This window comes from Hylobates moloch, unplaced genomic scaffold, assembly GCF_009828535.3.
Source record: "Hylobates moloch isolate HMO894 unplaced genomic scaffold, HMol_V3 SCAFFOLD_1, whole genome shotgun sequence".
NCBI classification, from domain to species: Eukaryota; Metazoa; Chordata; class Mammalia; order Primates; family Hylobatidae; genus Hylobates; species Hylobates moloch.
In genome coordinates this window covers 52605473-52620063 of record NW_026652276.1, presented here as the reverse complement: position 1 = coordinate 52620063, position 14591 = coordinate 52605473, and the positions used below count along the sequence as shown (strand labels likewise).

Here is a 14591-nt window from a genome sequence, read left to right as displayed (position 1 = left end):
TCTATCTATCTATCTATCTATCTATCTATCTATCTATCTATCTATCTATCTATCATCTGTCTATCTACACACACACACACACACACACACACACAAAGAAAGTGTTCTATTTGAAAATGTCCAATATGGTAGCCACTACCCTAATGTGGTTATTGAACGCACGTGAGATGCTCCAGAAATAGTAAATGAATAAATTAAAATTTGATTGATCATAGATAGTCCCCTAATATGTTCCTTAAAACCTGTACAAAAAGCTCTATATCCAAAAGGTGAACTTAAAGAAGTCATGAGGGATGTTTCATTTCCGGTAGCTAAATAAATAAGGTCTTTATTATATCTATATTTTCTATCATTTTGTGTGTGTCCTATAGGTGATTTCTATTTATCATTGAATTGATGTAAGTATAACAGGCATCCAACTGAAGCCAGATTTTCTATTTTCACTATGCCTAATGATTTCTATCTTTGAGCCTATTGTAATTAATGAGACTAATGTTGCATTTTACTAGATTCAGCACTTTTTGTTTTTCACATGCTGGTATAAACTAAGGATAAAATATAATAAAATGCTCAAATAATTGCCTAAGCAGTGCCATAAAAAGTTGATGCAATAACCAAAACTGACCTGTACCATGTGGTAGCACAAAGAATTCATTTATCAATAATCTTAAGCCAGAATTCAGTGTTTCAATGGTGGCCTAAGGTTACTAATATAAAATATATGATCATGCTCTGTGAAAATCAAATTATGAACAATGAGAGCTGCCCATACCAAAGACAAGATGGAAGGTTTCTTCATGTAGTTTCAAATGATAATTTTATAAATATTTTATAGAATTATTTCATAATTATTTATATTGCAATGCCCATAAATATTATTTAAATATTGCCATGATAAATTGACTACAAATGGTTACCAATAATTCATGCTTTTTAATTTTTTTGCTTTTTTCATTACAGGCACTATTCCTGCCTTAATCAATCTATTAAAAAGTTCCAAAATAAAACTGCAGTGCAAAACTGTTGGGTTATTGAGTAATATCTCAACCCACAAAAGTGCAGTGCATGCTTTGGTAGAAGCGGGAGGCATTCCATCTCTAATCAACCTACTGGTTTGTGATGAGCCTGAAGTACACTCTCGCTGTGCTGTCATTCTATATGATATTGCTCAATGTGAAAACAAGGATGTTATTGCCAAATACGTAAGTTCTTTTCATATACAATTATTTTTGACTGACAATAACTCCCTCATATAGAAGTTACAAAAATAGAAACCCATGTTACTATTCAGTGACAAAACTCTCAGGGAAGAATACAGCAGGGAAAAGGGAGAGAGAGGGTGCCTGATGAAAACTCCACCGAAAAGTTGGCATTTGAGTACAGTCCAGAAGTAGATGAGGGAGTATTTTCATAAGTTAGTATATGTTGATTGCTTCTTGCTGTTCACCAATTACAGTGCAGTGTCTACAATGGCAAATATTTCCTAATGGGGCAATATATTCAATTAATCTTATTTGCTTCACTTAGATAGCTGTATTAACTGTCACATAATGTATCTTATCAGTAGACACATTTGTTTGTGGCATTCATTCTCTCCCAAATAGTTATTTACAGCAAGAAAGATTACAGACTTGTGTTTCTTTTTTTCTTTTTTTTTTTTTGAAACACTCTTGCTCTGTCACCAGGCTGGGGTGCAATGGTGCGATCTTGGCTCACTGCAATCTCCGCCTCGTGGATTCAAGTGATTCTCCTGCCTCAGCCTCCAGAGTAGCTGGAACTACAGGCGCGCGCCACCATGCCCGACTAATTTTTGTATTTTTAGTAGAGACAGGGTTTCACCATGTTGGCCAGGATAGTCTCGATCTCTTCACCTCATGATCTGCCTGCCTCGGCCTCCCAAAGTGCTGAGATTACAGGCGTGAGCCACCACGCCCAGCCAACTTGTATTTCTAAATAAAGATTACATTTATCTTAAACAAATTCAAATGTAATTTTTTTTGTTTATTTTTAGAATGGAATCCCAAGTCTGATAAATCTATTGAACTTAAACATAGAAAATGTGCTAGTAAATGTAATGAACTGTATACGGGTATTATGTATAGGAAATGAAAACAATCAAAGAGCTGTGAGAGAACATAAAGGCCTCCCATATCTTATCAGATTTCTGAGTTCTGATTCAGGTGAGCTTCTATCTCTGTATTATTTTATAATGACCAGATATATTAAGTGAAGCAAACATGGGATTGGACTTGTCCTATATGAATAGATGTCCCGAATCTGTCTTTGAATAGATCTAAACATGTGTAATATAACCTTAATATCTAAAACACAAATTTATTTATTTTTCCTAACTGCTAAACTATGTAGATACAGTTAAATTTATTTATATTTTATTTTATTTTTCTCAAGTCAGAGTCTCACTCTGTCGCCCAGGCTGGAATGCAGTGGTGTGATCTCAGCTCACTGCAAACTCTGCCTCCAGGGTTCAAGCAATTCTTCTGTCTTAGCCTCCTGAGTAGCTGGGATTACAGGCATGCACCACCACGTCTGGCTAATTTTTGTATTTTTAGTAGAGACAGGGTTTCACCATGTTGGCCAGGCTGGTCTCAAACTCCTGACCTTGTGATCTACCTGACTTAGCCTCCCAAAGTGCTGGGATTACAGGTGTGAGCCACCATGCCCGGCAGATAATGGTTAAACTGCTGGGCTTATAAAAATAATTGACTTTCAAAGGCATATTCTTTAAAAAAGTTTAATTAGACATGTTTATCAATGGAAATAGTGGCATGGATGATTTAAAAAATACATATAATATGCCTAGGAGAGTATATGCTACCTTGGGTGAATAGTACATATTGATAGTAACATATTGATCATGGGTAGCTATTTTGCAAGTAACAACAAGGGCTTCAGATTTGTTAGATATTTGATGTCAAAATTCAAGGTTATCAGGAAGCATTAGGCCAATTATCAGTTCCTAAAGTGCATCTCAGTACCAAGAACATCAAAAGCCATGAGGCAGTTTCAGCAGCTACTGCAAATGGTCTCCTGGGTTCTGTAAGAATAATCTCATTCCAGTTAGCACATGTAACAGGTAAGCTCCAAATATATGGTTTTCCCCAAATTTGGGGGAAGAGAAAATTGAGAAAAACTTGCTCACTTTCTTCCTGCTCAGTATATCATTTGGCTTCCTCTTCCAGTTCGCCAGGAATAAATACAAAAATAAATACATTGGTTAAATCTAAGTCAAGATTAAGAATAAGGGGAATGTAGAAGCGATCTTTCCTTTACTTTAAAACTTCAAATTTAAGCAAGTGTCATCTTCTAAGAACCTCTATCGTGTGGTAACATCATTTGAAAGCCCTCTCCCTTCATAACAAATTCCTTATGCTCTCTCTGTTCAAGTGTTCTTCCATCACTTACTATGCTCTACTTTATCCTTTAAGAATAGCATTAGAGGCCAGGCACGGTGGCTCACACCTATAATCCCAGTACTTTGGGAGGCTGAGGCGGATCGCCTGAGGTCAGGAGTTCGAGACCAGCCTGGCCAACATGGTGAAACCCTATCTCTACTAAAATACAAAAATCAGCTGGGTGTGGTGGTGCATGCCATAATCCCAGCTACTTGGGAGGCTGAGGCAGGAGAATTGCCTGAACCTGGGAGGCGGAGGTTGCAGTGGGCTGAGATTGTACCACTGCACTCTAGCCTGGGCATCAGAACAAGACTCCATCTCAAAAAAAAAAAAAAAAAAAGGAAAAAAGAATAGCATTAGAGAGGGTCAGCTTATATGTATATTTTAAATATATAATTTTTACTCATTTATAGTCATTCTTTATCTCTTTTTTTGTTTGTGTTTTATCTAACTAATTAAAATTTAAAGATAGGGACTAGGTCTTCTCTTTCTGTTTTCCTTTTCTCAATCCCAGATGCTGTAACAAAGTACAAATTGTAGCACCAATTTGAATAAATAAATAATAAATGAGTTCATGAAAGAAAACTACAGCACCAGGCGTGGTAGCTCAAGCCTGTAATCCCAGCACTTTGGGAGGCCAAGGCGGGCGGATCACAAGGTCAGGAGATCGAGACATCCTGGCCAACATGGTGAAACCCTGTCTCTACTAAAAATACAAAAAAATTAGCTGGGTGTGGTGGCACATGCCTGTAATCCCAGTTACTTGAGAGGCTGAGCAGGAGAATCGCTTGAAGCTGGGAGGCAGAGGTTGCAGTGAGCCGAGATCGCGCCACTGCACTCCAGCCTGGCAACGGAGAGAGACTCTGTCTAAAAAAAAAAAAAGAAAGAAAACTATAGTATGAAATAAATTATTGAAATAAAATTATTTTTTCCTACACCATAATCTACATTATCTCCTCACTCCAAGGAAGATAACTTAATTTTGAAATAAATTTTAATTATTTTTTCCTTTTAGGTAAGCCTCCCTATATAACTTTAGTGCTTTAGCAAATAGTCCTCTTGGATGTTAGCTGGGTTGTTAAGGTATAGGAGATCACAAAGGCATATTATTAATTCCAGTGTCTTCTTTACCATGTGAGCTACTCTAAGATTTCTTGTATTGAAATGGCCCCAAAGTAGATTCACATACAGTTTCTTGAAAAGATGGATTTGTTAACATCTCCTTAGTCTGAGTCTCTATGTCCAGAGCAAGCCTACCCTTGCTAAGTTTGGTTTGTTTTAGGCCTTTCATTCACCCATTCAGCTGCTTGTATTCACATTCTTATATACATGTATTCACGTATGCATGCCTTCATTCCTACAATGCTTCTGATTTAATATGGTACCCAACTTTCCTGTTCTGTTAATAACAAAAGTTTATATGACACCACCACAGAAACTCAAATATGTAACAAAAGCATACAAAATGCTTTTTCAGTTTCAAACTGAGAAAAACTTAAAAGATCACCTCATTTTATTTTCTTGGAATGATTATTCACATGTTTCTGCAGAAATTGATTTTCTCCAGATCCTTTGTGATGTTATACAATATGTAGTATTATGTAATCCTTACATTCTAAAATCTGAAAATTTTGGAATTATGACCCCAAAAGTTGTAGATAAAGTCTGCCTTCACCATTAGTCCTCCTTTACCCAACTCTTAAAGCTGGAGTTCCTTAAGCTTCCATTCTTGTCATGCTGCTGCTTTCATCCAGCATACTCTTCTTTACCTCTTCTTCACTCCAAAGGAACTCTACTAGGGTTACAATCTATCCTTCCCAGTTCTTTATCCACATCCCTGACGTCTCCCCTGAGCTTTAGAGCTACTTTGGATTACTGAATAGCTTAGTAAAGACACTTCCATTCCTTTTAGAATTTGGGTCCAAATGAGAAATAGACAGGAATCAAATAAAGATCAAAACTTCAGCATTATTGTTGGAAAGCTTGCTTTGAGAAAACAACAAAAAGTGCCAAAAAGAACCTAAACCATGCGTTTGCAATGGCTCATTCTTCAAACTAAAAAATTATGTAACTCACTATTCTTCTCATGGGGAAGAATGAGTAAGGGGTAAATTTTTATTCTTAATATTTCTGAGTTGGCCACGGGTGGAGGAATTTCTACTTTTTGTACTGATTCAGGAATATTGGGTAAGGGAAAGAATGGTTTCCCCCACACTTTCTTAATTTAATTAATATTTCAGGGTTAACATTCCAAGTGTTACTTGAGTGATCTAACTAAAATGTAAAGTTGATCGTATCTTCTTCTTTAAATTATTCAGTGACTCTCTATCACCTAGGATATGATCCACATTTCCAGCATGGCCTATAAGCCCTTTTTACTTCTCTACTTCAAGAGGAAATGACCTTCCTGTCACTCCCTTTTTCTCTGATATTACTCTCAAGTAATATTGAACTTATTGCTTTGTTCTTTACTCTGGCCTTTCCTTTTGTTCGACAAGGTCAAGGACCTTGTTTTGTTGGTTCACCATTGTTTCCCTAGTGCCTGGGACAGTGTCTAGCACATAGCTATCCAATAAATATGCATTAAATAAATGATTAGATGATTAAATGAAGAAAATACTCATAACAATAAAAATAGTTAATGTGTTTGACATAAATTGATATAAAGTGGGTATAGAAGTTGGTATGAACAATAAGGCCTTAATAGAGAGATAATTAACCTTGATAGTACATGAAAAAACAAATGCTGGATTATAGAGCATCTAAAGGATATAGTTAGCTACATGAATGCACAAACACTTTTCTATCTAGTTTTGCTTTTGGAAATATATTGATATTCTACATAATAAAAAATTAAATCTACAAGGCTGGGGGAAATGAAAACTGAAATAAATTGTATAACTAGATTTAAGAAGAAAAGAAAAAATGAATACAAATAATTTTAAACACAGTGCATTATATACTATCTAAGGGTAAACACAAACTACACACAGATTTTGAGTTCTTTTTAGTGAACTTGTATGTCATAATGATATGGGTAGAACAATTCTGAACCCACATGATAAGTACTGTAGGACTAAAGAAATGAATAAATGTGTTGATATTATTGGGTTCTTACTGTGCAAAGAAATGTGCAGAATGTAGGAAAACAATAAACCCTGTGGGGTTGGATTGGAATTGGAAATGTATGTGTGTATGTATGAGTGTGTGTGTATACACATATACATATGTATACATATTATATATATATGAATTTATACACACACACACACACACATATATGATCCAGAAGCAATGATACTCCAGTAGCAATGAGCATACCGAGCACCCAAATCTTGGTTTCTAAATATCATCCCTCATTAAAAGGAATCAGAGCTTCTTGGAGAAATAGTTGATTCCAGGGCAGGGGCAGAGAAGGTATATGGTGAGTCAGGAACATCATCATATGGTGACAGAAAGTAATAAAATTAAAAAAAAAAAGGAGGCATATCTATAGGACACAAGGACAACCTGAAGGGGCTCCCACTGGCCAAATCTTAGACAATTTGAGTACCAACATAAATAAGAAAGTACACCGGGCACAGTGGCTCATGCCTATAATCCCAGCACTTTGCGGGGCCAAGACGGGCAGATAGCTTGAGCTCATGAGTACAACACCAGCCTGGGCAACATGGCAAAACTTCATCTCTACTAAAAATGCAAAAATTAGCTGGGCATGGTGGCACATGCCTGTATTCCCAGCTACTTGGGAGGCTGAGGTGGGAGGATCGCTTGAGCCTGGGAGGCAGAGGTTGCAGTGAGCTGAGTTCGTGTCATTGCATTCCAGCCTGGGTGACAGAGTGAGACCTTGTCTCAAAAAAGAAAAGAAGGCCGGGCGCGGTGGCTCACGCTTGTAATCCCAGCACTTTGGGAGGCCGAGGTGGGCGGATCACGAGGTCAGGAGATCGAGACCACGGTGAAACCCCGTCTCTACTAAAAATACAAAAAATTAGCCGGGCGTGGTGGCGGGCGCCTGTAGTCCCAGCTACTCGGAGAGGCTGAGGCAGGAGAATGGCGTGAACCCGGGAGGCGGAGCTTGCAGTGAGCCGAGATCGCGCCACTGCACTCCAGCCTGGGCGACAGAGCGAGACTCCGTCTCAAAAAAAAAAAAAAAAAAGAAAAGAAAAGAAAATTAATGGGTTGAATAAAATAGGAGCCTGTGCCCTCATCCTGATAACAACTGGATAAACGAGGAAACAAATAAATAGAGAATAAGGTAGGGCTCTTCCTTATAGCAGAATGTCAGTTGACAAATGTGAAGGAGTGGTAGATTTGGAAAATTAGTATTTTGCAAACAGCATAGTAAAGATTGGTTCAGGCAAAAATTATAAATGGTTGCTAAATCTTGGGGGCAAATTTTGATATTTACATGGTCTTAAAGTGTTTTGCTCCTTATTAGTTGCAAGAGGGAAAATAGCAACTATACAGTAGAGAAACTGGGTGATCAAAATGAACATCACCAATGAGGAATAGATGGACATTATAGAACTCCACAGAGGATATCCCTAGAACATAATGTCACTTTTTTTTTGAAATGAGGTTGCTATGTTGCCCGGGCTGATCTTGAACCCCTGGGCTCAAGCAGTCCTCCCACCTTAGCCTCCTGCATAGCTGGGATTATAGGCATGCACCACTGCACCCAAGCCATAATATCACTTTAAAAATATTCTAGATGGAGGTGCATATCTTGAGTCATGAGGAAACATCAAACAAACCCAAACTGAGGAAAATTCTCTAAACTAAATGACCCATATTCATTAAAAATGTCTATGTCATAAGAGAGCAAAAAACCCCTGAGAAAAGGTTCCAGATAATAGAACACTAAAGAGACATAACTAAGTGCAACACATGGTCCTGGTCCTGTACTGGAAGAAAGTAAGTGTGATAAAGGACATTACTAGGAAAATCAACACAATATGATTAAAGTATTGCATCTACTAATTGCCTTGTAGTTACATAAAAGGATAGGCTTTTTTTTAGTAAATACACACTAGAGTATTAAAGAGATAAAAGGCCACGATGTATGCACGCAACATACCCTCAAATTTAGAAAAGTAAATTATATAGATAAATGGATAGAAAAACCAATATGGCAATATATTAAAAATTTATAAATCCAGGTAAAGGTATACAGGAATTCTCTGACTTATTCTTACAACTCTTCTGTAAGTTACAAAAATGCAACTTGTTAAAATATAGGAAAATGTTTAGACTCACCAATACCAAAAATGCAAAACAAGATGAGACAGCATTTTTGTCTGTCAAATTTGAGCAAAGTTGATGTATTCATTTTTAATTATAATACCCATACTCAAAAAAACGCAGTGCAACTGGTTAAAAGAATATAGGAGAATGTCTAGAATCACCAGTACCAAAAATACAAAACAAAATGAGACAGCTATCAAATTAGCAAAGTTTACGTATTTATTTTTAATGATAATACCCATACCCAAACACAGTAACATTGATAGTTTTGAACTCTGATTATGGAAGGCTAAGATGCTATTATTTTTGATAAGCAGTTTACTGAGATGTACTGAGTTATTCCAGTAATTCCTCTACAAAAAACAAAAATTAGCAGGGTGTGGTGGTGCACACCTGTAGTCCCAGCTACTCAGGAGGCTGAGGTGGGAGGATGGTGGAGGTTGTGGTGAGCTGAGATCACACACACCACTGCACTCCAGCCTGGGTGATAGAGCCAAACCTTGTCTCAAAAAAAAAAAAAAAAAAAAAAAGGGGGTGGTGGGGAGGGAATGTTTTAATCGTAAGTAAAAATGCAGGCTGTTGTTTTAAAATACAACTATATCAAATACATCTATAACTATCTAAATCCATCTTCATAAGAAATAGTACATGAGATTATCCCAAATGTTTGATTGTGTTTAGGTGGTAAATCTAGCCAGTTTTGTTTATTTCTATTTTTCTTTATTTTCTCTAAGCTTTTTATAAATTTGATTTTATAATATGGGAAACTAATGATATGCTGCACTTTGATATTCTTATTTTTCATAAGGTTTATTTAACTTGTTCTTAAATTCATTTGAAGATGTGTTGAAGGCTGTATCTTCTGCTGCAATTGCTGAGGTTGGGCGTGACAATAAGGAAATTCAGGATGCTATAGCTATGGAGGGAGCGATTCCTCCTCTGGTGGCTCTTTTTAAAGGGAAACAAATTAGTGTCCAAATGAAAGGTGCAATGGCTGTGGAATCACTGGCAAGTCACAACCCGCTTATACAGAAAGCATTTCTGGAAAAATCGTTAACTAAGTATCTTTTAAAACTCCTAAAGGTAGGAATTTTATGATTACTGGTCATTTTTCTTAGATGATGTATTCTATTTTGAATTGTTAAGTGAATAGAAAAACTAAACCAATTCTAGAATAAACATTTTATAAAATATGCATTCCTAAAGTGTTCAATAAATGTTCACTGAATTAATGAAATATTTTTAAAAACAGGCATTTCAAATAGATGTTAAGGAACAAGGAGCCGTTGCACTTTGGGCCTTGGCAGGACAAACACTAAAACAACAAAAATATATGGCAGAACAAATTGGATACAGCTTTATAATAAATATGCTTTTGTCACCATCAGCTAAAATGCAGTATGTTGGTAAGTTATTTTCCTTATTTTATTTTTATTTTTTAGAGACAGGCTCCTGCTCTGTTGCCCAGCCTGGTGTGCAGTGGCACAATTATAGCTCACTGCAGCCTCAAACCCCTGGGCTCAAGTGATCCTCCTGCCTCAGCCTCCCAAGTAGCTGGGATTACAAGTGTGAGCTACCGTGTCCTCTGCATAATGTAGAACAGGGCACTGGAGTATCATACATGTATCTTGCTTTTCTTTATCAGGAGGTGAAGCTGTCATAGCTCTAAGTAAGGACAGCAGGATGCATCAAAATCAAATATGTGAAGGGAATGGAATTGCACCATTGGTTCGCTTACTAAGAATTAGTACGATCGCTGAAGGCACACTTCTCAGTGTCATCAGAGCAGTGGGATCCATTTGTATTGGTTTGTATACTTATTCTCAATTTCTTAAATATCTGTAAGAACAAGAACAGATTGGGCAGAGAAGTGGAAATTAATCTCTCTTCCTCTCTATCCCCACTTTTGGGGATTTGACCCCTAAATGGTATTTAATGTATAAAAGACCTTTGTAACTTTTAAAATTTGTCTAAGAACTTGGTCAGTAAAAGTGGTATAATTAAGAATTTTGTATCAGTCTTGCTCTTGAACAATGGCTAGAAAGGAAAATTAGGACAATAAGCCTTGGCTATTTTGACTGAAAGCAATCTCTTTTTTAAGTTTAAGAGAAAAATAGTTCTTTTGAATCTCAAGAACTATATGTTTTTGAAGATATAGAAGAGTTTCTAATGCTGGAGCACATTCTTGAATGTCTCTGTAATGATCATTTGTTTATATAACACAGAATTCATTGCAAAGGAATTGACATTTTGGGGTACCTGAGAAAATGTGGAACTGTCAGTTGTGACCCACCGAAAGTTAAAATTTGAGTTCTTGCTGACCTTGATGAATGCAGGGTGCTGATTGTAGACTGCTTCTTGCAAACAAGAGGAAAAATCTTTATTTCTAGATCACTGAATTTTCTCAAAAATAGTCCAGCTGAATGAAGTATAATAGGAATTGATTCTCACATTTTTTTCTCTTTGCTTGCCAAGTTTCTTGCAGAAACTCATTCACACTTCCAAGATAATCAGCCAGAGAAGATGTTTCTTTTTTTTTGGCCAGAGACTCTGACATAAATTACAGTTCTTTTTTTCTTTTTTTTTTTTGAGACGAGTCTCGCTCTGTCACCCAGGCTGGAGTGCAGTGGCGCGATCTCGGCTCACTGCAAGCTCCGCCTCCCGGGTTCACGCCATTCTCCTGCCTCAGCCTCTCCGAGTAGCTGGGACTACAGGCGCCCGCCACCACGCCCGGCTAATTTTTTGTATTTTTAGTAGAGACGGGGTTTCACTGTGGTCTCGATCTCCTGACCTCGTGATTCGCCCGCCTCGGCCTCCCAAAGTGCTGGGATTACAAGCGTGAGCCACCGCGCCCAGCCATAAATTACAGTTATTTCTAAAGTTCCAGTAAATGATAATATATATGCAAGGTTGCCTGATATACATACACACACATAGTCAAATTTCTTCTCATTAGTTCATTTCAAATCTGTCCACATCAGCTGTGCGCGCGTGTGTGTGTGTGTGTGTGTGTGTGGTGCGGGTGGGGGGTTTGTGCGGACAAAGGGGTTCTTTTTTCCTTCAAACTTCCCTAGGTACAATATGTAGGTGACTTCTCTTCATTGTTCACTGAGAGGCTCAATCTTATATTTAACCCATTTATTTAGGGTTAACCCATTTATGTAAACCCACTGTATATTTATTGTGACATTTAATATTAGCAAAAGAACAGAGTTAAAATTCTTTGCCCATGTTCACTAGAAAGAAATGAGTTTCTCAACAGGAAATTGCGAGGAGTGGAAAAAAAAAAAAGAGAGTTGAGTTTCTCTGGTGAGTTTAGGCCTGCAATTTAAAGTAGTATGTTATAAAGAGACATAGTAAGATTATTTTGTTAGCATGTATAATTTAAGAAACCTAGAAATTTTAACTTGGTGATTTACTCTAGTCATTTTTGTAGAAGTAAACTTTTTATAGAAAACAATAGAATTATTAACTTAAGTACCTCACACATAATATTTCTTCAATAAACGATAGCTATTATTATTCTTTGGTAGTATAATATTTCTAATTTCCTTTGCTTTGTGACTTTTAGGAAGCCACTCACAATTCTAATAAGGTCTCCATGTTTATTCACTTTGTCTTTTAAAAAATTAATTCAGGACTATTAAAATAGTGTCATATAGCATACCCTTTTGTAATTTACTAACTGTATTACCTTAGAACGCTTTGTCAACCCAAAATATCAAGCTATGTTTGACTTTACCATTTATAAAATGGAAAAAAACATTACCTCATTGGCGTGGACTCTTACAGGTGTAGCCCATACAAGCAATCCTGTCAGTCAACAATTTGTTGTAGATGAAAATGCCTTTCCAGTACTTATCCAACTACTAAGAAATCACCCTTCTCCTAACATTAAGGTATAAAGGTTTACATTGTTTTCTGATATGGTAAAAATTAACAGAAATATAATTTTAAGAAAATTTTGTATCTTTATTCAAGTTCATAAACATAAAAATATTTAATCTTTTAAACTAAATCCTATTTTTCTTGGAGAAATAAGCCAAAAATAAAAATAAAATCCTAGAAGTTTTAAACAAAAAGGTTGCTTCAAACCATAAGATACTAGTAAATTTTATTAAAGTAGGGTTTCTTCAAATATGACAAGAAAATCTTATGTTTTTACTCTTCAAATAAGATTTTCCTCAGATATTTGATTATTTATTCACAAAAGTTCTTTTCTACCTCCCCAGACATCAGTTGCTAAAACTGGGAGGGGATAGTGGGAATGTATGACTTATATGGGAATATTTCTCAAATATTAGTGAATCTTGTCAGTACTACACTTCAAACCAGCCCTGTCTTCTGCCAAGCAGCCTCTGTTGGCTGGAGGTAATAGTTTTCTCAAGGCTGGACATTACAAAGAATTATTGTGAGTTGTTGAAGAGTCAGTCATTCAGTCTTCCATTTACTTCTACTAAAATGCCTTTAATAAAATGACATTTACATCTATTCAAATACTTTTACCCAGGTTTAGAAATTCAAGACATCTATAGGTGGCCAGGCAAGAAATTATAACAGCAAAAAAAAATTTATTTTCAAAATTTGGTATGCACGCTACTGGAGATGAGAAAATAGAAATAACATAGGAGGACAATATCTAAGTAAATAGCATAGTTTCTTTGTCTTTTTTTTTTTTTTTTTTGAGACAGAATCTCGCTCTGTTGCCCAGGCTGGAGTGCAGTGACGCCATCTCAGCTCACTGCAACCTCCACCTCCTGGGTTCAAGTGATTCTCCTGCCTCAGCCTCCTGAGTAGCTGGGATTACAGGTGTGCACCACAACGCTTGGCTAATTTTTGTATTTTTGTAGAGACGAGGTTTCACCATGTGGCCAGGCTGGTCTTGAATTTCTGACCTCAAGTGATTTGCCCGCCTTGGCCTCTCAAAGTGCTGGGATTAAGGTGTGAGCCACTGCACCCAGGCTGTTTCTTTTTTTAATCTTTATTTATTTATTTAATATTTTTTTTAAATTGAGATGGGGTCTCTCACTGTCAGCCAGGTTAGAGTGCAGTAGTGCAATCTTGGCTCACTGCAGCCTCTGCCTCCCGGGCTACAGTGATCCTCCCACCTCAGCCTCCTGAGTAGCTGTGACTACAGGAGTGTGCCACCATGCCTGGCTAATTTTTTGTATTTTTGTTGGAGATGGGGTCACCATTTTGCCCAGGCTGTTCTCGAACTCCTGGGCTCAAGAGATACTCCACCTTGGCTTCCAAAGTGATGGGATTACAGGCATTAGCCACCACATCTGGTGCATTTTTTTAACAAATGTGTGTCTTCTCATAAAAAATGTATCCATCTATATTTCAGTACATATTTTCAATGAGTTTTGAAATTTGTTTAAATAGAACATAAATACATTTCAATATTTTTTATCAAAAGATTCTATAATGGATAAAACATTTTGCAATAATTCAATAATCATACTTTTCAAATTCATAATGTTTTTCATAGAAATGCATAGTATAGCACTTTAAAAACTTATCTACCGAGTCCCAATAATATGCAAAGTTCATCTTCCTAATGGGCTTCAGAATGTACATTAAATGGTTCCAGAACTAGAGGAGGAAAAAATAGTAGTACTATTTCTTAGTACTACTCCCCAAAGTTTTGCTTAAATTAATAGGTGCTGCAGGCCAGGTGCTTTGGCTCACGCCTGTAATCCCAGCACTTTAGGAGGCCAACGCGGGCAGATCATGAGGTCAGGAGTTCGAGGCCAGCCCGGCCAACATGGTGAAGCCCTGTCTCTACTAAAGATACAAAAAATTAGCTGGGCGTGGTAGTGCGTGCCTGTAATCCCAGCTACTCGGGAGGCTGGGGCAGGAGAATCGCTTCAACCCAGGAGGTGGAGGTTGCAGTGAGCTAAGATCATGCCATTGTACTCCAGCCTGGGTGAC

At 37.0% G+C, this 14591-nt stretch overlaps 1 protein-coding gene across 4 annotated transcripts in view; it reads left to right on the top strand.

Annotated features, from left to right (window-relative positions):
- The window catches only part of ANKAR (ankyrin and armadillo repeat containing), a 75810-nt gene that overhangs the window by 41690 nt on the left and 19529 nt on the right, over window positions 1-14591 (top strand). For 3 of the 4 annotated variants that reach the window (XM_058440268.1, XM_058440262.1, XM_058440270.1), the window contains exons 11-16: window positions 961-1202; window positions 2012-2180; window positions 9466-9740; window positions 9910-10063; window positions 10303-10464; window positions 12450-12556. In XM_058440268.1, the coding sequence (XP_058296251.1) occupies window positions 961-1202; window positions 2012-2180; window positions 9466-9740; window positions 9910-10063; window positions 10303-10464; window positions 12450-12556 (1109 nt within the window). The remainder of the gene's footprint in view (window positions 1-960; window positions 1203-2011; window positions 2181-9465; window positions 9741-9909; window positions 10064-10302; window positions 10465-12449; window positions 12557-14591) is intronic. The other variant, XM_032755153.2, reaches the window with a different exon arrangement.